This window comes from Hibiscus syriacus, unplaced genomic scaffold (genome assembly GCF_006381635.1).
Source record: "Hibiscus syriacus cultivar Baekdansim isolate YM2019G1 unplaced genomic scaffold, ASM638163v2 tig00113719_pilon, whole genome shotgun sequence".
Taxonomy (NCBI): Eukaryota; Viridiplantae; Streptophyta; class Magnoliopsida; order Malvales; family Malvaceae; genus Hibiscus; species Hibiscus syriacus.
Window position 1 is genome coordinate 449,491 of NW_024063467.1, and position 16,621 is coordinate 466,111.

Consider the following 16,621-nt stretch of genomic DNA (forward strand, 5'->3'; position numbering starts at 1 on the left):
GACCGAGATTAGGTACGTCACGGTGGTGCAGTCCACTGCTGCACCTATTGAGGCAGAACATGAAAGCAACATCAACATTGGCATGATAAATCTGAGTCCTCATTTATATATGTTTTTTTGGACCTTATCACTGCTAGTCTTGCAGGTAAGTATATCCTTGATTTAAATTTGGGTCGTTGTGCAATGAAAAGCGTGTGTGGTTCATAAAGGTTGAATGACTATCTGCATAATGAATTTTTGGGCACATTACACATTTAATACCTAAACTATCAGTTTTTATCCATTTTAGTACCTAAACACCAAAATGCTGCAAACAGATACAATATTTAACATGTTTTTTAGTTGGATATATAAGATCACTACTTTAATCTATTGTTTGTGAATTATTACAAACTAGTATTTGTTTTCTTTGTTTGTAATAAAGGCTCCATCATATACAGACATAAGCACAACATCAATCCAGTGTTCTGATGATCAAACAAAGCCATGATTGAAAAAACACACAGCGCCCCTAAGCTCTGACAATGAAATGTCAAATTGAATGTAAAAAGAAGATTGAAGAAGATGAATGTTATCCATCGGCCCGGTGTTAGTTGTTTCGGTCGCATTCCCATCTAGACGTGGGGACACAGCTGAGGTAATGGCACCAGCTGCAATATTTGTTTCCGTCTTCTCGCCGAAACAGCACCGTCAGTGCAACTCCGAGCCTGGGTTATGAAAGGACACATGACAATATTAGAACTCATCATATCGAAATCATGTTCAATCTTAAAGTGACATGATTATGAATGTTTGGTTGATTTCTTACCCTGCAAGCAACAGCACCATGGAAGCCACCCACAGGACATATTGGTAAGGCTTGTACTTCGATTTCAAACGAGTCCCGACCGGAACATTCCGGCTCTCAAACCACCCTAACTGAGGACGAGGTAGTAGGACGAACCCTAGTAGAAATCCAGTTAAAAACCCGCCAATATGTGCGAAATTGTCTACGTGTGGCAGAATCCCGATCGCGAGGTTAATTGCAATGATGACCAGAAGAGTAAGCAAAGCTGAAGCCTGCGGAATGCATCAACAACGGAAGTAAGGAATAGAAAAGGCCTAGTGGTTTCAACATTGTACTTTACATGTGATGAAACAGTTTATAATGTGCCACCTTGTTTGTGTATATGGCCCAATTTGTGATTAGCTCGGAAAGCATCGCGCCGAGAAGTCCAAAAAGAGCACCGGAGGCACCGACGGAGATGCTGTTTCGGATAAATAGAGACGATAACACGCTTCCACTGAATCCCGACAAGAGGTAAAGGATTCCAATCCGAACTGCCAAATTGTGAAGTAATAACAACAAACACATATCAGATATGTACAACTAAGAACTAGCCTTGATGTAAGGTTCAAACAGAAGACGAAACATACCAAACCCGAACTGCTGTTCGAGGCGAATTCCGATGAAGACGAGGCTCAACATGTTCGCTAAGAGATGAATGACACCGGCATGTAGCCAGATGCATGTTATAAGCCTCCATCCCTGATGGTTTACCACAACCTTGCTCCACTCAAGAGCTCCCAATTTCAGCAATCTGTAAGAAAGTGAAAAACAAATCTTCATAGAACAGAAATTTCAACAATTCAATCCAATAAACATTGCAGGGTGACCAGAAAATTTACGTAGAAGAAGAGGGACCGAAGAGAGGGTTCTCTCTCAAGGGCTGAAAAGAGAAACGACCGAGAAACCTCGCCACACAGGGGCCGCTGACAGGCCTCGTTCGACTGTTCTTCGGACAATCGTTGAGATACATAACGATTATAAAAACAGCAATATTAGCCACCACGAACATAGGCACCAACCACGATGTCCATTTACTCTCGCCATCTTCCATCATGTAAGTCGATGAAGCTACGTTAAAGCCATTGCTGTTTCTCTTCGCCCTTCCTCCTCTGTTCTCCACATCATCCTCTTCCATTTTCACCCCAAACCAATACAAGAAACAGTAAAAGAACAGAAAATAAAAAGCAGGCGGCCTTTTGGATTTGGGGTTCTTCTGTATATCTAGAAACTGTAGCTATATGATTTGTTTAACAAAAAATATTAGTTTTGTATGGAGTTGGTTGGGTTGAGAGCAATTGGGAGGGACACCCTACTAGTTTTGTTCCTTTTCTGGTCTTGTGTTGTTTTTGAGGTTGATTTAAACTGTCCCAGTTTGCAAGGAAATCGGGTGTCGTAGAAGACTCCATGTGATCATGTTTGATTGGCACGTAAAAAGCGTAAAGTTCGGTCATTTACGAGAAGAGAGGCGATTGGTTGTTGGGGGCTCCTAGTTAGTTGTGCACGCTAGCTTTGACAGTTACCTCATCTTTCGGTTTTGGCAGTTATTTTAACCCAACCCTCCTCTTGTCATGTCTCGTTTGCTTAGGGTGTTATATGTAATTATCGAATATATATATATATATATATATATATATATATGAAGCTTTTGTCGAAGAATATGATGCTTTTAGTTGTTTCGCACTGATATTTTCAGTGCTCAAATTCGTTGACGACAAAGATATGAAAATAAAGAACTCGGCTTTCACATTAGTAGATTCGAACCAATCCAAAACGCATCATTCCCCGTCATAGCTTCATCGGAGATGAAACGATTCGATCCAAATACCGACACTCTACGAGCGGATCATCGATTAACCGAGGTCAACAACAGTTGGAACTCGACAACGGTAGAATCGACGGTGAAAGTCCACCACCTAACCTACTTATGGATCACCAGCGAAGCTGGTGTATTGGTTGCGAGCGTAAGCAATAGGGCCTACATGAGGCAAGTGATGGAGGTGTCAGCTTGCCTACTCCATCTGCTATTTCCTACCAGCAGACGCAAAGCATACAATATTTAGAATGAAAGCAATATTTTTCCTCACCATTTCACAATTTTTATGGGCAAATTATGCATTTAGTGCCTAAACTATAAATTTTATTCCGTTTTGGTATATGAACTTTCAATTTTTTTTAAAATCATACTAAAAGTTTAGTTTTTGTTTTATTTTAGTATCACCGTTCAAAATTTGACGTTAATTTCTATTTTTTTTTAAAGTTTAGATATTAAAACGGACCAAAACTGATAGTTTAGTACTATAAAGTAGTATTTTATTGAGTCATTCAACTATTAAAAGTTACAAAATGATCTCTTGACTATATGAAGTTACTTTATTAAATTCATCGACTATTAAAAATTACAAAATAGTCATTCGACTATTCAATGTGTTATAAACTCGTCATTTTTTATTAAAAAAATTGATGATAGTTTGAGATGAACATTAAGTTGCTGACTGAGATATGGTAGTTATTTGAGATTATGAGTTCATGTTTATCATATCTCAGTCAACATGTTAACGTCCAACTTAGTCTGACATCGATTTCTTAAGGGAAAATGATGAGTTTGGAACACAATAAATAGTCAGGTGATCATTTTGTAAATTTTAATAGGCGGAAGACTTAAAAAAGCAACGTCTTATAATTTAGAGACCACTTTATAACATTTAATAGTCAAATGATTCAATAAAGTAACACTCGATAGTTGATGAACCGTTTGTATACTTCATCCAAAAAATAAATGATAAGAAAAAAAAGGCAATAATGGGCTAAAACATCTGCCCGACCACCATCGTCAAACGAAGGCCATAGTAGTTGGTTCATAAGAGACAAGCTATTTTGGCCCATTAGGGCAGACGGGTTAACTGTTTAGTCTAATATCGCACAAAGCAAATATTTAAGGATTTACGGTATTTATTATCGTAACGTGTAGGGATGGTAAAAAAATTCGTACCCGACGGGAAAAATCGAAAATCGAATTAAACAGGGACGGAGAAAAATCGTTTATGTTAAACGGGGATGGGGAAAAATCGTTTATGTTAAACGGGGACGGGTTTAGTAATCCCCGCCCAGATTATCCGGCCCGATAAATATTAAAAATAATTATTATATATATATAATATTAATAAATTTAATTTAAATTAAAAAATATATAATATTTATATATTTAATTTAAATATATATACCCGGCCCGATACCCGTTTAAATAATCGTTTATGCTAAACAGAGATACATGTTTCCCCGCGGTTTTCCCTGATTACCCGATGGGGATCCCCGTTTAAATCCCTACGGTTTTTTAAGCGGGGACGGGTACGCGTTTTTTAAATGGGGACGGGGACGGGGGACCAATACCCGGCCCAAACCCGGCCCGTTGCCATCCCTAGTAACGTGATGAGTTTTTAAAAAAATATTCAAAAAAATTATTTTGATGTGACAAAACCTAATAAAAATATATTTTACTAAAATTCGTTACTTCAACGTGACGAGTTCGAATAAAAATTATTATTTTAAAAGTTTATCATAAGGGCGTGATGAGTTTTTTCTACACCGTAAAGTATATCGTAAATCCCAAATTAATTTATGATATGACTAAATAATTATCCCGTCTGCCCCGATGGGCCAAAAAAACCTCATAAGAGACACACTAAAAACCGGCCCAACCGCTACCGTCAAACAAAGGCTGTATAGGATTGTAGGAGATATAATGGCCCATAACCCATTTACGAATCCCCAAAAGTCCCGCCAAGACACACGCGCACAAATTCAGCGCGTGGGAGTAAAGTAGGGCGGGCATCCCGAACGCCGATTTTGGGGGCAGCGAGTGAGGCCCACACCACACTGTACTAATATTGAAGCTCTTCGATTCTTCTCTCTAATCCAGTTCTCCGACATGATTAATTTCTTGTAAGAAAGAAAATTAATAAAAAAAAACCAAAGTTCAATACTTTATTATATAGTTTCCTCTGTCCTTTGACTCTGCAACAGATCCCAACAATTCAAAGGAGAAAGAGGAAGAAAAAGGTGGAGAGAAAGAGAAGTTTCCAAGGATCTGAATACCATGTAATCTTTTATTATTTTTTCACACACTGTTTAAAAAGGGTAACTCTAACATTTTTTTTTAATCACTGTCAGTCCCTGTAATGGGTTTCGGGTTCTTGTTTATGTGCATTTATTGCTTACAGCCTGTTGTTTTTTCCTACCTCCATTGCCGAAGGGAGAGAAAGAGGTCAACTGGGTGTTGCTTTTCATTGGTTAGGAGTGTACAGTGGTGTGAATGAGAAAGTTGTAAGCTTTGCCTTTGTTGTGTTCTTTGTTTTTTTCATTTTTTTTCTGTCAAACATATTGACAAAGAGTTGGTCAAGCATGTTGCTGGGAAAAATTAGGGTTTTTTCTTTGTCGTTTTAGTCATAATCTTCTGGAGTTTTCAGTGATTTTCCCAGGTGAGACTTTTAGCTAGAAAGGGGATCAAAAGAAGGTGTGAACTATTTTCGACTCTTTGTTTATATTATAAGATAAAAAAGTGGACTTTTTTTTGTCTTGTTCCACCGCTGTTTTTTTTTCTCTTTCTTACTTTCTTTAGAGAGAAAAACAGTAAATGTCTTCTAGAAAAAGAGAGATACATTGCAGTCATGCATGGGCGTTAACGAGGAGAGGGTTTTCTTTTCTTTTCTTCACCATTTGAAGAAGATGAAATTGTTTAAAAAAATTGGGACTTTGTAGAGAAAGAGAAACAAAATTCAAGAATTCTTTTTCCTCTTAATTTAATGAGTTTTGGAGGTTTGATCAAGAGTGGTAGTACTACTGCCAGCTGCGACGGTTTTGATATTGTCGCAAGGATACTTGTGGCTGATATTGTTCCGTACAGCAACATGCTAAGTGCTGGTGGTGGTGATGCCATTTTTGAGCTACCACCACCTCTTCTCACCCAACATATTCCCTTACCTATGCAAAGTTCCCCTTCCCTATCTCTCCCCTATGTACTCTCACTCTCTGTCCATGCATTCTTCTTTTATTTAATTCATCACCTACTTTATTATTGTTTGTGTTGATCTTTTGCTTTGTGACTTTGTTTTTTGTTTTTTTTATATTTAAAGATGGGGTCATCTAATTCGGGGTGACTTGGTTTTGGTGCAGAGAACAATGGATCAGTTGGGGGGAAATTTTGATCCTGGTTTAGTTGGGAGGATGAGGGAAGATGAAAATGAGAGTAGGTCCGGAAGTGACAACATTGAAGGTGCTTCCGGTGATGATCAGGCTGCTGATGGACGGCGGCCTAAGAAGTACCATAGGCACACTCCACATCAAATACAAGAGCTTGAATCGTATGGTTTTGTGTATCTTTCATTTCTTTGACTGAATCTTTTATAAGTTATCGTACTTTAAATCTCTGTGTTTATTGTGTTTGTTGTCTAGTTTCTTCAAGGAGTGTCCTCACCCTGATGAAAAACAAAGAATGGAGCTTAGCAGGAGGCTTGGCTTAGAGATCAAGCAAATCAAATTTTGGTTTCAGAACAGGAGAACTCAAATGAAGGTCAGTTTATGATGAACTTTTTTGTTGTGTTAGTGTTGATGTTGTTGAGTTCTAATCTTCAGTTTGAGGTTGCTGATGATGGAGTTTATTGTTTAAATTAGACCCAATTGGAGCGCCATGAGAATGTGATTCTTAGACAAGATAATGATAAACTCCGAGCCGAGAATGATTTCTTGAAGCAGGCCATGATTAGCCCGGTATGCAGCAGTTGCGGTGGTCCAGCGGTTCCTGGTGAAATATCGTATGAGCAGCACCAACTCAAGATTGAGAATGCTCGATTGAAAGACGAACTAAGCCGGGTTTGTTCTCTAACAAACAAGTTCTTGGGCTGGCCAGCCTCTTCCTCGGCCAGTCCTATTGCTTCCCAAGGCTTAAACTCCAATTTGGAGCTTGCAATGGGAAGAAATGGTTTTGGTGGCTTGAACAATGCAGGCACTTCATTGCCAATGGAATTCAACTTCTGTGATGGGGCTATGTTACCGTTGATGAAATCTAGGTCCAATGAAATGCCGTATGACAGGTCAGCCATCGTAAATGTTGCTTTGGCGGCTTTGGATGAATTAATTAAGTTGGCACAGATGGACAATCCTCTTTGGATCAAAGACCTGGATGGTGGGATCGAAACGTTGAATCTCGAGGAGTACAGTAGATCTTTCTCGTCTTGCAGTGGCATGAAACCAAGTGGCTACACAACTGAGGCTACAAGGGAAACTGGCCTGGTTTCCTTGGGTGGCTTGGCTCTTGTTGAGGCATTAATTGACACGGTATGCCACCCCATTCACTTGTTCCAAGGTTTTTATAGTTTTGTTGTTAAGCATAACTTCCCATCTATCGTTATGAACAATCAAATCTTAAAGAAAGTACTATTGTTTGAAAATTGTTGTTTGACACGGTCTTTTTCTGCTACTTTATGAATAGACTCGTTGGGCAGAAATGTTTCCTTGCTTGGTTTCTAGAGCAGCAACCATCGATGTGCTATCCACCGGTACAGGTGTAGCAAGAGACAACACATTGCAAGTGGTATTTTTTCTCCTACCATCTATCTTTGTTTCTTTAGCTGCTTGGCCAGGCCTTATGAAAATCATACTTTGCAGATGGATGCTGAATTCCAAGTTCTTTCTCCGTTGGTTCCTGCCCGTCGAGTGAGATTCATCCGGTTCTGCAAACAGCATTCCGAGGGTGTGTGGGCTGTGGTTGATGTTTCAATCAATACTACCCAAGATGCCGCAAATACACATACGTTTATCAACTGCAGGAGGCTTCCATCTGGCTGTGTCATCCAGGATCTGGACAATAAGTACTCCAAAGTAATTGCTAATCTAAATTTTATTATGTTCTCTACTTATTTTTCTTTTTTTTAAATAAAAACAGTGTACTTAATATGTTGATTCTCATTGAGCTTGCATCGTATCCGTTTTTCTCCTAATAGGCATTAAATAAGGTAGCTGTTATAATTACAACTTCTGAGTTTGGTTGAGACCACATGGGGGTGAAATTATATGCACTGACTTTGGTCTCCACCCCCCTTGACTTCTGCTTTGTCAAATTTAATGCTCGGTTTATAGCTCACCAGATTTCCTTCCTCTTTGATGGGGTAGCTAATAAGACATATGACAACATCACCTAAGAATATGAAGCTTCAATCAATTATTTGTCTACTCAAGAAGATGCTTACTTGTTTTAAACCATTTAAAGGTTTTTCAGTTTCAAAGCAAACTCTTTATGTGTACACTTAATTAGTCCACCGCTACTTGCAGAGTTGAGCAAATCAAGGTTACAATCACTGTTTGATATTTGTATAATCTTTTGAGCATACCTTAATAGTAATCTATTTATGCAGGTGAATCCTTGGAATTGTCGATCAGTGTTCCGTAAATTATAATATGATGTTTCTATTCCTCTCTCTCCTTGTCTGTCATTGTACTTTTAATTGTCAACAAGTTGATACAATTTGGAATCTTTAATCTTGAGAACTGCATGTTATGTTGTCCTTGGTTTGTTTTATTTTATTAAGGTCATGACGCATATGCATAGATGTATACCTTTATGTATGTATAACCAATGTTTTTTTTCTTTCTGAAATCAATTTTTAACCTAATATAGAAAGCCATCTTATTTTATTAAGGTCGTAACGCTCGTGTGCTTTTATGATCTTATAAGAAGTGAATTTGGATAATATGATGTTCTTTCTATGTTGTGGTAATGCTTATGCGATTTGATGATCTTTTAAGAAGTAAATTAGGATCATACGATGATCCTTCTATGTTGTCGTAACCCTCCTGTTCTTTTATGATCTTTTAAGAAGTGAATTATGATATTATATTAATCTTTCTATGTTGTCGTAACACTCGTGCTTTTATGATCTTTTAAATGAATTAGGATCATATAATGATCTTTTTAAGTTGTCGTAACGAACGCCTGTGTTTTTATGATCTTTTAATAAGTGAATCTAGCACCCTCCTTTTTAGTTGCTTTACATTTATGTCCCATTAATTGGTTTGATTTTTATTACAAGAGAGTATGCTTACAAAAAGTTCAAAGCAGGTTACTTGGATCGAACACTCGGAATATGATGAAAGCTCAGTTCACCATCTCTTGAGGCCATTACTCAGTTCTGGTTTAGGCTTTGGTGCACACAGGTGGATTAGCACTCTCCAAAGGCAATGTGATTGCTTGGCACTCCTGATGTCCCCTGGTATCCCCGGTGAAGATAATATCGGTATATTTTTTTTATTGACTGCTACATTGTTCTTTCATCTTCCACAATAACGTGTGGAATCGTCCCCGTCTTATACGTGATATCGTGCTATAGGAATAACTCCAGCTGGGAGGAAAAGCATGCTAAAGCTTGCACAGCGTATGACAAATAACTTCTGTGCCGGTGTTTGTGCTTCAAGTGTGTTTAATTGGGAAACGTTTAATGGTGGTAGTGTGATTGAAGATATGAGAATAATGAGCCGGAAGAACGTAAATGATCCTGGTGAACCTCAAGGGGTTCTGTTGTGTGCTGCTACTTCTGTTTGGATGCCGGCAGCACAGAAAAGGTTGTTTGATTTCTTGAGGGATGAACGGATGCGGATTCAGTGGGACATTCTATCCAACGGTGGGCCAATGCAGGAGATGGTCAATATTGCCAAGGGACCAGGTCATGACAACTCGGTCTCTCTCCTTCGTGGCAGTGTAAGCATTCACACCCTGACACGTTAGACCTTAAACTGCATGTTTCTTAGATTTTCTCATCTTGTACTTTTTACGATTTATTTTCATGCTACGTCTCAGGCCATTAACGCAAACGAGAACACGATGCTAATTTTACAAGAGACATGGTATGATGCCTCTGGTGCATTGGTAATTTATGCACCCGTCGATATATCATCAATGAGCATAGTGATGAATGGTGGCGATTCAGCATATGTAGCACTCTTACCATCTGGATTCGCAATTCTTCCTCATACATCACCTAGTTATCATGGCCGGCAAAGTAACTCCAACGGACAAATGGTAAAACCGGATGACAATGGGAGCATAAGCACCAGTGGATGCATACTTACAGTTGGATTTCAGATTTTGGTGAATAGTGTTCCTACTGCTAAGCTAACAATGGAGTCGGTTGAAACCGTTAACAATCTCATCTCCTGCACAATTAAGAAAATCAGAGCTGCGCTTACGGTAACATAGCCCGAGCCATCTCGGCAAGGTACCCCCATAATCAATTTACATATATATACATTGTGCTGTGAAAAATAAAGAAGATAAAAGCGGGAAGTATAGAAGATACAGATAGAATGGGAATGAAATGGAGCTCGAGAAGAAGGGTTTCGAGTCAAGAACGAACCAATCTCATGTGGAGTTTTGGTCTGGGTATTGACTTGGTCGACCTCTGAGATGCTTGGCTGTTGATTCTCTCACAGTCGGTAAGCCTCTTTTGTTTTATTTATTTATCGTCAAGCCAGTGAAGCTAATAGAGAAACACAGGACGAGACATAGCAAAACCGATCTTAATTTTCGTGTTCCGAGTTTAATCAAAATCGTGGACCGGCTGTATCTTATATCAGTACATGTACTTGTTTACAGTTTGGTTTGGTTTGTTTATTTCTTTAATCCGAATCGACATTGGAATCTTTTTCTTGTGTTTTCAATGTTTTATGTGGCGTTTAAGCTTTGGTCATGTGCTTCGCTTAAAATTGAACTACTTCCAGGCTGGTTTATGCTGTGCACCAGTCCTTACTAGTGAGTAGTTCAAATGGCTTGGCTTTAAGATAGAAATGCCAGATTTTAACTGAAGTTACCGGCTTTAACTGTTTCGTGGTGGAAGATGTTAAAACTCTACCGGAAGGTCTAATTCCATTTACGACTCATTAACACGTCTAGTATTGTATTCTCGAGGTGTTTGTGTTCGATTTTGCTCGAGGTTTCTTTTCCCTAAACCAAGTGAACATCTCGAGAATACAAAATCGGACGTGTTCTTCAGCACAACATTGATAAGTAGGGAGTTTTTCTGTCCCTTTTTGGCCCACCAACTTACCAAAAAGCACACCTGAAAGCATACTAAAGTGTAAAGGCTGCTCGAACAGCACTAGTGGAGGCTTTCTCTGCTAAAGCCATTGACCATAGCAATATTACATCAGGACCCGCATGGTAGTAGCCCCTTCCGCGTCAGAATTTTGGGACGGCAATTTCATTTGGTTCCGACGAGTTCCAACTCGACTCGAAATTGTTACATCTTTTTTATATGAAAATTTGAGTTTGGGTCATGTCGAATTGGGTTTTTTAAGGGTAAGGTTGGGTTTTGTTGGGTTTATGGGTAAAAAAAAATCCACTTGACATAATATTATAGTTATTCCTTATATTTTTTTTGGAATAATTATAATAATACTCTTTTATATTTTATTTTTTAAGGGTTATTTTTGCTCTTGTAGTATACTTAATTCATCATTTTTGCCCCTATGATCTTTTTTTCATCAATTTAGCTCTTGAAATAGTTTAGGGTATTCATCCTAGTCCTTGAAGTTTGTTGGCCATTTTGATTAACAGAACTGAGAGCCTTCTATTTTTGTGGATTAAGAGATTATATTAAAATATTTATTAAACACAATGATTAGAAAAAAATCTCAAAATTTTATTATTTATTCCAATGAGATTAAAGGGTAGTTCAAATTTTTTAGAATTTTTTCAACCGTTGTATTTAGTAAATATTTTATTATTTATTTTTAATAAATATCACGTCATTATCAAGTCATGTGAGTAATATTGACTGACGTGAAAATTGTTAGCATTGATAAACGTATAAGACTAACAATTATGTTAGTGAAAACGAACTTCGAAAACTAGAATAAACACCCTAAGCATTTTTGGGGGTTAAATTGAAGGGAAAATTATATGGAAGAAAATAATAAATTAGATATACTACAGGGGAAAAGTAGCATTTGAACCTTTAATTTTTTTAGTTAGATCTTTATTTTACATAATAAAAAAATAAATTATAAATTCATATAAGTTGCATCGGGTGTAGGTTTAACCTAAAAAATCAAGCCGATACTAAGTTTAGAGGTGGCAAACAGGTCATTTGAATTGGATTAGGGTCGAGTCATTTTGGTCTAGATTATATTCGATTTAATTTTATTCGAGTCTAGTTTAGATTTAGTTCGAGTGTATGGTAAATTGGGTCGGGTCGGATAGCGAGTTAGGTCAATTTTTGGGTCGAGTGACTATCAGATCGGTTGTTTTCCAATTTGGATCAATATTGGATCGGTTTATTTTTGGGTCAGATTAATACCAAATCGGTTAGATTTTGGGTTTGATCAATATCAGATCGATTGATTTTTTATTTGAGTCAATCTTTAGATCATGTTAATTCAAATTGAATTTGTTATAAGTCTAATCAAGTATATGTAGAACTGTTGATATATTATTGTAAAAATATGTTTTCGTTTGTCAATCTTAACATTTAAGCTTAATTTGTTTATAAGTCTAATTAAGTATATGTAGATTTTTTGTTCATATTGCTTTTGATTTCAGATGAGATTAAATTCGGTTCGGGTTACTTTTCGGTTCGAATTAAATCCAGTTTTGGTTGTTTTGGTTCTAGTTATTTTGGTTCTGGATATTTTTCGGTTTGGGTTGCTTTCGGTTCAGGTTAATTTCGATTTGGGTCAAATTGGATATGAGTCCATATTGGGTCAGCTAAATTTTTGATTGGGTATAGTTCGGTCAAGTATGGTTTGAGTTTCGAATCAAATTTGATCATCATATTCGGGTTAATATCAAGTATTGGGTTGGATAAATCAGTTCGAGTAATCGGGTTAGGATCAAGTTTGTCGGGTCTAACTAGGTTTAACCTAAAAAATCAAGTCAGATAAAACTCTCTTAAATCCGATTTGGGTGCCGGTGGAGACGTATAAATTTTGGTAGGATTCAAATGAGTTAAAAATCTAATCTGACTCGACCCATGTCTATCCCAAAATCCGATCACACATCAATAAGGCTATTCATAATACTAACACCAATTGAAGTCGCATTCTATTGTTCATATAAAGCTTCCCCATCACGATTCTACCATTGACAAACAATTGGAGCATGAAGACAAGATGATTGTTAAAGAAAGAGCAAGAAGAAAAGAATCCTAGAAAGTGGGTGCAAACTGAAGGCGACATCTGCTCTGTCTTTATTTTAAATCTTGTTATTAGTTTGTAGGTACAAATCATTGTCGGCATCTTTACAACAATGGTGTCACGCAACACACACACACATATATATATATATCATTTAAACATTAGTTTGTTGCTTTACAAAGCTTGTATTTATAATGGTATTTTGTTGAGTTCATTAACTATTAAAAGTTATAAAATAGTCACCCGATTATTTATTATGTTCCAAACTCTTCTTTTTCTGATACAAAATTGATTGTATTATGATCTTAAAATTAATTTGTTGACTGTGATATGGTGAAATCTGATCCTAAAATCTCAAAAGACTATCACATCTCGGTCATTGTGTTAACTTCCAGCTTACACAACTGACAGATTTTTAACTGAAAAATGATGAGTTTAAAACATAATGAATAGTCAAGTGACATTTTCTGTAACTTTCAATAGTTGAGGGACTCAATAAAGCGACACTCTATATTTTAAAGATCATTTTATAACTTTTAATAACTAAATGACTTAATAAAATAGTATCCTCTAGTGGACCATTTACTACACATTTTGCTCATTATATTAATTTTATAATAATTCGTGGAATCTATCAAACAATTTTAATTATAAAAATGTATTATTATACATAAAATGTGTGCGTTGTCATTATATTTTATGTAGTAAGTACCACTACTCTTTTTATCTATATTTAAATAAATATTATGCTGAATTATTTAATAGTATATAATTTTAAGATAAAGTAAACAAATGGTTCCTCGATTGAATGATACTATTTTATTAAGTATTTCGACTATTAAAAGTTATAAAAATGATTCTCTGACTATAGAGTATAACTTTGTTGAGTCAATTGACTATTAAAAGTTATAAAATTGTCACCTGACTTTTCATTATATTCTAAACTCGTCATTTTTTGTTAAAAAATAGACGGTATTCTGAGCTAAACATTAACCTGTTGACTGTGATATAATAAAATTTGATCACATAATCTCAAACGACTATCATATCTCAGTCATCATACTAACGTCCATCGATTTTTGAACAAAAAATAATGACTTTAGAACATAATGAATAGTGAGTGATCATTTTATAACTTTTAATAGTCTGGAGACCTAATAAAGTAATATTCTATAATTCAGAGACCATTTATGTACATTACCCATATTTTTATACATAGTGATTTAATAGCAGTATACTATGACACAATCCCCACCAAACTTACCTAATCCATGTATAACTTTGATGTGACTAATCTTCTGGTCTGCTCACCCGTTTTCATGTGAAACCATTCGTCCATCTATCATCACGAGCCGTTAGATCATCATCAAGCTGTTCAAACCGGAAATCATCAGTAGCTGTGCGTGTCCCACGTGTATAATCTTCGCTAGTTTTGGATTTGATCATGTTTACTCACGATATCTGCAGTCCTGGTTATCGTGATTAGTCAGGTAGAAGATATTTCCCCCCCACTTTTGGCAGGTTCGAGAACGCACGGGCTGCGCTATCGGTCAACATCGGGTGGCCTTAGCATGATCCCCGTGGCCGAGCCATATTCATTGGCAACCTTTTGAAAGCGAGTATATAAAGAGTATCAAAAAAATAGGGTAAACTACTAAACTATAAGGGTGTATTCGGTTCGGTTCGGTTTTTTTATAAAAAATTGAACCGAATCGAAATAAACTGTTTTTAAAAATTTAAACTGAAATCGAATGGTTAAAAAATTGAAAAAACCGAAATCGATTTTTTCGGTTCAGTTCGGTTTATCGGTTTTTCAATGAAAAAATCACTTGAAACTATAATTTTTTTTAAAAAAATTGCATATTCGGTTCAATATGGAACAAATGGATTCCATATGAAAAACCCGAACCGAACCGAATCAAAAGAATTGAGACTTTAAACCGAACCGAAAACCGAACCGAATAATGTCAAACCGAACTGAATAATGTCAAACCGAACCGAACCGTTTTACTCGGTTCATGTCGATTTTTCAATTTTCTCGGTTTCGTTGCTCAACCCTAGTAAACTATGCATTTACTAATTAAATTATTAATTTAGATTAATTTTGGTATTTAAACTTTTATTTTTTAAAATCAACGTATAATTTTTATTTTATTTTAGTATTTCACCATTAAAAACTTAACGCGTTTAGTATCTAAATTTTCATTTTTTTGAAAACTTAACTTTAAATTTGAACTGGGTACTAAAATTAGGGGTGTTCAAATTTCGGCTAAAACCGATTTAATCAGCCTAACAAAAGTTTTTCGGATAACCGATCGGTTAATTTTAAGTTCAGTTATTAAAAAAATTAATACATTATATATATTATTTATAATTAGAGTTTTTTTTTTGAAACGGGAAGTCTTGTATGTTATTCAAACCGATCTAACCATACAAATCTATACAAACCAAATGTGAAACTTCGATTTCAACTGAATAAACCAATCAAATTAATTGAATTAACCAAAAATATAAATTATTTAATATAAATTATTTATAAATTTTAGTTAATTCGGTTAACCGTCCGATTAACCAAGCTTTGTTCGGTTTGATTAACGGTTAAAGGGAAAATTAGTTAATGAAATTTTGGAAGTTTGATTCGGTTCGGTTGGTTAACCGAACCGACTAATTGACCACCCATAACTAAAATGAAACAAAAACTAAAAGTTTTTAGCGACATGCACTAAAATGAAACAATGCTAAATTTTAGATATGCTTTTAAAAGTTTATATTATAAAACTGATAATTTAGATATTAAATACATAATTTACTCCAATAATAATTCAATCTAGTTTGTGCATTAATCAAAGTACCTATAGAGTCGTTTTTTTTATAAAAAATCGAATTTATGTTGGATTCAGTATTTTAGAAAATAATATCATATTAAATGAAATTTAATTTTAAAATAAAATTTATCAATCAAAAATAAAATAATAGGGTAAATTATAAATTTCATCACCAAACTTTGTTCTCTCCTATTTTGGTCACTCCACCGTTAAATAATTAATTACGTTAAAAACGACGCCGTTTTGAGAAAACAAAATTTCCATCAAAACGACGTCGTTTTTCATCTATATAACTATTCATTTTAATGTCATTAACTATTTAACGACCAAGTGGCAAAAAAAAAACAAATGTATTAAGTTAAGTGAATAAATTAAAAAGATTTAAAGTACAATGAGTAATATAGGAGAGAAAGTAAAGTTTGGTTACCAAATTTGTAATTAACCCAAAATAATAATATAATTATCTAAAATAATAATTTAGTTAGATCTTCTTAGAAAATCCAATCTACACTCACATTTAATACCAACAATAATTCAATTTAGTTTGTGCATTAGTCAAAGTAGTTGGTCTTCATTGACGTGAAAGTAATTGGTGTTAAATATGTAATATAAATCTAATATTAAAACTTAAAATAAGATTTAAAAAATTATTGTTGTATAATTTTGGGTAAAGAACACAAATAGTCCCCAACTACTAGGTACTACTTTATTAAGTCCTTCTACTATTAAAAATTATAAAATAATCACCCGACTATTCATTATGCTTTAAATTATTCTTTTTTCATAAAAA

General features: G+C 35.4%; 2 protein-coding genes across 2 annotated transcripts; one reads left to right on the forward strand and one right to left on the reverse strand.

Moving 5' to 3' along the window:
• Positions 1-405: 405 nt before the first annotated feature.
• LOC120186627 (RHOMBOID-like protein 2) lies at positions 406-2,137 on the reverse strand. Its single transcript, XM_039190508.1, has 6 exons — positions 1,669-2,137; positions 1,417-1,580; positions 1,157-1,320; positions 809-1,059; positions 571-707; positions 406-479 (listed from the first exon to the last, which is right to left on the reverse strand). The coding sequence occupies exons 1-5, from the start codon at positions 1,962-1,964 to the stop codon at positions 590-592; spliced, it is 993 nt and encodes a 330-aa protein (XP_039046439.1). The 5' UTR covers positions 1,965-2,137; the 3' UTR covers positions 406-479; positions 571-589.
• Positions 2,138-5,628: 3,491 nt separating this feature from the next.
• Positions 5,629-10,423, forward strand: LOC120186698 (homeobox-leucine zipper protein ANTHOCYANINLESS 2-like). Its single transcript, XM_039190575.1, has 9 exons — positions 5,629-5,841; positions 5,999-6,186; positions 6,278-6,395; positions 6,497-7,159; positions 7,314-7,415; positions 7,490-7,702; positions 8,940-9,114; positions 9,208-9,575; positions 9,675-10,423. The coding sequence occupies exons 1-9, from the start codon at positions 5,629-5,631 to the stop codon at positions 10,071-10,073; spliced, it is 2,439 nt and encodes an 812-aa protein (XP_039046506.1). The 3' UTR covers positions 10,074-10,423.
• Positions 10,424-16,621: the final 6,198 nt, after the last annotated feature.

Bases quoted from the DNA above. Each gene is read 5' to 3' on its own strand.
- LOC120186627 (XM_039190508.1), bottom strand. From the start codon at position 1,964: ATGGAAGAGGATGATGTGGAGAACAGAGGAGGAAGGGCGAAGAGAAAC. The intron at 1,321-1,416 runs GTATGTTTCGTC...ACAATTTGGCAG, and splicing joins CGAACAGCAGTTCGGGTTTG to TTCGGATTGGAATCCTTTAC. The intron at 1,060-1,156 runs GTGGCACATTAT...TGCATTCCGCAG, and splicing joins GGGCCATATACACAAACAAG to GCTTCAGCTTTGCTTACTCT.
- LOC120186698 (XM_039190575.1), top strand. From the start codon at position 5,629: ATGAGTTTTGGAGGTTTGATCAAGAGTGGTAGTACTACTGCCAGCTGC. The intron at 5,842-5,998 runs GTACTCTCACTC...GTTTTGGTGCAG, and splicing joins CTTCCCTATCTCTCCCCTAT to AGAACAATGGATCAGTTGGG. The intron at 6,187-6,277 runs GTATGGTTTTGT...TTTGTTGTCTAG, and splicing joins CAAATACAAGAGCTTGAATC to TTTCTTCAAGGAGTGTCCTC.